Genomic DNA, 4182 nt, shown 5'->3' with positions numbered 1-4182 from the left:
TAGTTATTGTTATTTAATAGTAATTGTTTTTAATTCGACTACACAGGATGTTCCAATGAAAACGAGCCACCCCGAATATCTCAGAAACTAAAAAGACTTTGCAAAAACGCCGAAACAGGTCGATTTTGTTTTTGAGGAGCACATTTTTTTTATGTAATTTTTAAATCACTTCCAGTAACCCTTCAACGACCACGCACCCCATCATTAAAAATTTTAATAGCACTACCCTGCTTGTAGCACATCAAATGAAAGCTATTTTAACAAGCTTTTCAAAACTTTTTACAGGTGTGCAGGAATTCATTGTCATCTTTCTTAACTGGTCTTTTCATGAGCCGATTTGAAAAGGATTTAGAAAATAAGTTCTTTCTCTGGGACGTGAGTCTTGGCGCACCCTGTATGTATAAAGGAAATCGACTTAAGGCTCTTCATCGTAGAAGATAACGGTAAATCCTGAACTGCAGTTGTATGTTTAATTTTTTTGTGTCATACAACATTCCAATTCGTCATTTTTAACCGATTTTCTATGGGTCAGTCGGATATCACTTTTGCACTCATCGGTACTCATATCTCCATCAACGACAGCAAATTTGAAAGGCCGAAAGATACGACCCGGGTACCTACTGGTAATAAAGTAATAAATGTTAGAATAGGGCCGGATCGTAGGGTGTAACCCACAAACATGATCGTTTTATTGCGTTAGTTCAAAGCAAAGATCTGCACCCCTCAAGAAGAGAATTGTTAGTTCATTTCAAAACTTTTAATATAAAGGCACTAACCCCAATACGTAATCCTAAAAAAAAAAAATATTTATATTAATTTCACTGAGGACGGTTTGTGCTTAGGAATTATGTGTATTACAAAAAGTTAAAAAAAATTAAAACATTTTGAGAGACAAAAAATACTGCATAAAGTACTAATTTTTTGACAATTACTTATTATCATTTATTACTATCGATTTATGACTTGTACTCTCCAATCTAGTGATCGATAATCAGGGCACTCGCCGATTTAGCGACCGGAAAGCAGGGTACTCTCCGATCTAGCGACCGGAAAGCAGGAACCCTGTAGGGCTGAATTATTTATTTATTTATTTAGCATTTATCACAGTTACAAATGGAATAAAAAACACTAACGGTACAAGTTACCAGCGGCTGTACACAGAGCAACTATTTTTTAAACACATTTCAGCATAAGCTGGTAAATAGTGATTGTAATAAAATTGTTTGATTAAAAATTATCTGAATTTCTTCAGGTGTTTTTTTTTTTTTAATTACTTTCAAAATATCTTTGCACAACACAACCATAATCACCATCCGCTTCTTCAGTAATTTTTCTTCTGTTTACTAGATTATTGTCATTATTTATAATTAATTTTCGTTTTAAATTATTTGCTTTTATTTTTTGTTGTGCATTTACATATTTACATTTTTAGTAGTATAATATCTCGGACTTTTTTGATTTACAGCCTTTTTCAAACAATCTAAATATTTACCTTTAGAATTATATGAAATCAGAGTAGCATTCCCCCACATTTTGGTACACTTCCTCTGGCGAGCCGCCATTGGTATCAGCAGTTTATCAGTTTTTGTTTTTGTGCGTCTTTGCCCGCTGAATAAAAGCATTTTATTTAAGGAATCAAATTATTTTTTACACCTATCCCAACACAAATACATAACAGTTTTTTAGTGTTCTTTTTTAAGATCYTTTTTTGCATTTTTTAACGTCCTAAAATCCGGTCTCAGTAAGTGACGATAAAAAGAGTGTCAATGGGAAATCGCCTTTTTTACATTTTTTGTCGAGAATCAGCTTGAATTTTATTTCCTTGACTTTGTCAGTGGCGCGCGGTAGAATTTGGACTAAATTTAAAACAATTTTTTATTAATAAAATCGAAATTGAAATTTTCAAATGTAGAATTGTAGTCCTTTTCAATCAATGAGTTACTCCTTCTTTTGTGCACTTATTTCAATTTTACATTGTAGGTAAATTATCATGTAAACACTTTGTGTTCTTTATGTTTATGACGTAAGCAAACCTAGACAACTTATCAAAAATATTTAATGCATGGTTTTTACTGCGGCATATGATTTTCTACAATTTAAATTTTCAATAGTCTACAAAAATCAGACCATTATTTTTCCATAACCGATTAGTTACTCGTAACTAAGTAGTTGAATAAAATGCTACTAAATTCATTGTATGTACTATTTCTTATATTATTAGGTAAATACTTTTTGTATGTCTTCTTTTCGTATTCTGTTATTGTTGTTTCAGCATTGGAAATAAAATGCGAGAATCAAACTCCTCAAACAAGAATCGTAGGAGGATCGGCCATCGTCATCGAAGATGTCCCTTTTATAGTATCCATCCAATATCAAGGCGAGCACATATGTGGAGGTTCAATAATAAAACCAAACAAAATTATCACTGCTGCCCACTGTACCGATGGGTAAATAATTAAAAACGTTTGTTTTAAGTACCTACTTTTAAATGATTTAGGAAAGAAGCCACTGATTTTACAATAAGAGCAGGCTCCACAATGCGCGAGTCAGGCGGTCAAGTWGCACAAGTCAAAAAAATTTACCAAAATCCTAATTTTAATTCCGTTGACAACGATTACGATATCTCTATTCTTGAACTAGATTCAAATCTTTTATTGAGCAACACTGTCTCACCAATAACTCTAGCCGACCAAGAAATTGATCCCAATTCTAGAGCGTTCACTTTTGGATGGGGCACTTTTCGATCGGATAGCACTCGACTTGCAAAAGAATTGCAAAGTGTAGCTCTTAGAATTGTCGACAAAGACACTTGTCAGAAATCTTACGAGGAAATGGCAATCACTGAACGAATGGTGTGTGCTGGGACACAAAATGGGGGAAAAGATGCGTGTCAAGGRGATTCAGGGGGTCCTTTAGTAGTTGACAATGTGCTTCTTGGAATTACGTCTTATGGGTCTGGGTGTGGTGACCCTGAWTTTCCTGGAGTTTATTCTAATGTGACAGCCTTACAGGAGTACATTAATGAACATCTATGAAAATGATTAATTCACTTTATTCAATTTTATTCAGTAAAACTCAAGTGTAAATCCTGTSTTTCTTGCATGGTTGCAATAGAAAACACTTTTCTYTCTTTAAACTTTAATTTGAMATCTGTATTGTATTTATTGTTATAAACTATAGCTAAAAATAAAGATAATATGTCGTTGACTTATAGCGTACAAAAKTGAAAATTGAAKGTACAAAAAACGTRCATATAAAATTTTACATTTATAAATACAGTGTTTCAGAACTTGCGCCCCAGAGAAAAATTCCAAGTAATATAAGATACCAGGAACATACTTATAAAAAATATTTGTTAAAAAATTTTGACATTTATTTTTTGACATTTAACTTTTTTATGTCTATTTAATATTACTGATGATCTTGCTTTTTCATAATTATAATAAAGATACAAAAACTTTATCAATAAAAGCCATAAATAACGTTAAACATAGTTACAATTCAGGAATACATTTTCTTTGTTTCCTCTTCTACTAGAAAACAATTTTTGTAGGTTTCTGGTATCTTCTTTTACATGGCATTTTTCTCTGGGGTGCGACTTCTGAATCATTCTGTGTTGATAAAGAATCAAATGCAAATAAAAAACAAGTAAAAATTTCTTTGTTTTCTCAATATTGCATTATCAATATTGTTCGGCACAAAATAAAATTCGGTTAGCTCATATTATTGGTAATATGTACAGGGTGCGCCAGAACTCGCGCCCCAGGGAAAAATTTGGCAAATTGGTATTATTTTCGTAACCTAGCAACGGATATAATTTTTCAATCACACCTTGAGATGCCCTTCTGGACTTCTTCGGCTGCACTTTCTGGCGACCTATTGCCTCCGGCATTTGACATTTTTCTCTGGGGCGCGAGTTCTGGCACACCCTGTATAACATCTAAATCAAAAATCCTAATTAAAAATTGTCAAATCGTAAACACCACAGTGGTGTAGTCAATTAATTTTAATTTTGGGGRCAAGAGCAACAAGTTAAATAATACACAATAAAACTAAGACAAATATATTACTTGACGTCAAGGTACATGGATTATATACTTACATAAATTACTGCTTAAAATTAAAATACATGAATTATTGCCCTTTAAAATGAATCCTTTTTCTGTTACTATTTCTAATTGA

General features: G+C 32.6%; 1 protein-coding gene across 1 annotated transcript; it reads left to right on the top strand.

Annotated features, from left to right (window-relative positions):
* Window positions 1-2144: 2144 nt before the first annotated feature.
* On the top strand, window positions 2145-3207 carry LOC123004989 (trypsin-7-like). Its single transcript, XM_044398567.1, has 3 exons — window positions 2145-2221; window positions 2273-2447; window positions 2498-3207. Exons 1-3 carry the CDS (start codon window positions 2179-2181, stop codon window positions 3033-3035), a joined length of 756 nt encoding a protein of 251 aa, XP_044254502.1. The 5' UTR covers window positions 2145-2178; the 3' UTR covers window positions 3036-3207.
* Window positions 3208-4182: the final 975 nt, after the last annotated feature.

The sequence above is a fragment of the Tribolium madens genome, unplaced genomic scaffold (assembly GCF_015345945.1).
Source record: "Tribolium madens isolate multiple individuals breed KSU strain unplaced genomic scaffold, Tmad_KSU_1.1 Scaffold_20;HRSCAF=117;Tcas5.2_LG4, whole genome shotgun sequence".
Lineage (NCBI taxonomy): Eukaryota > Metazoa > Arthropoda > Insecta > Coleoptera > Tenebrionidae > Tribolium > Tribolium madens.
The sequence above is the reverse complement of the archived record's forward strand: the minus strand, read 5'-3'. Positions and strand labels throughout refer to the sequence as shown.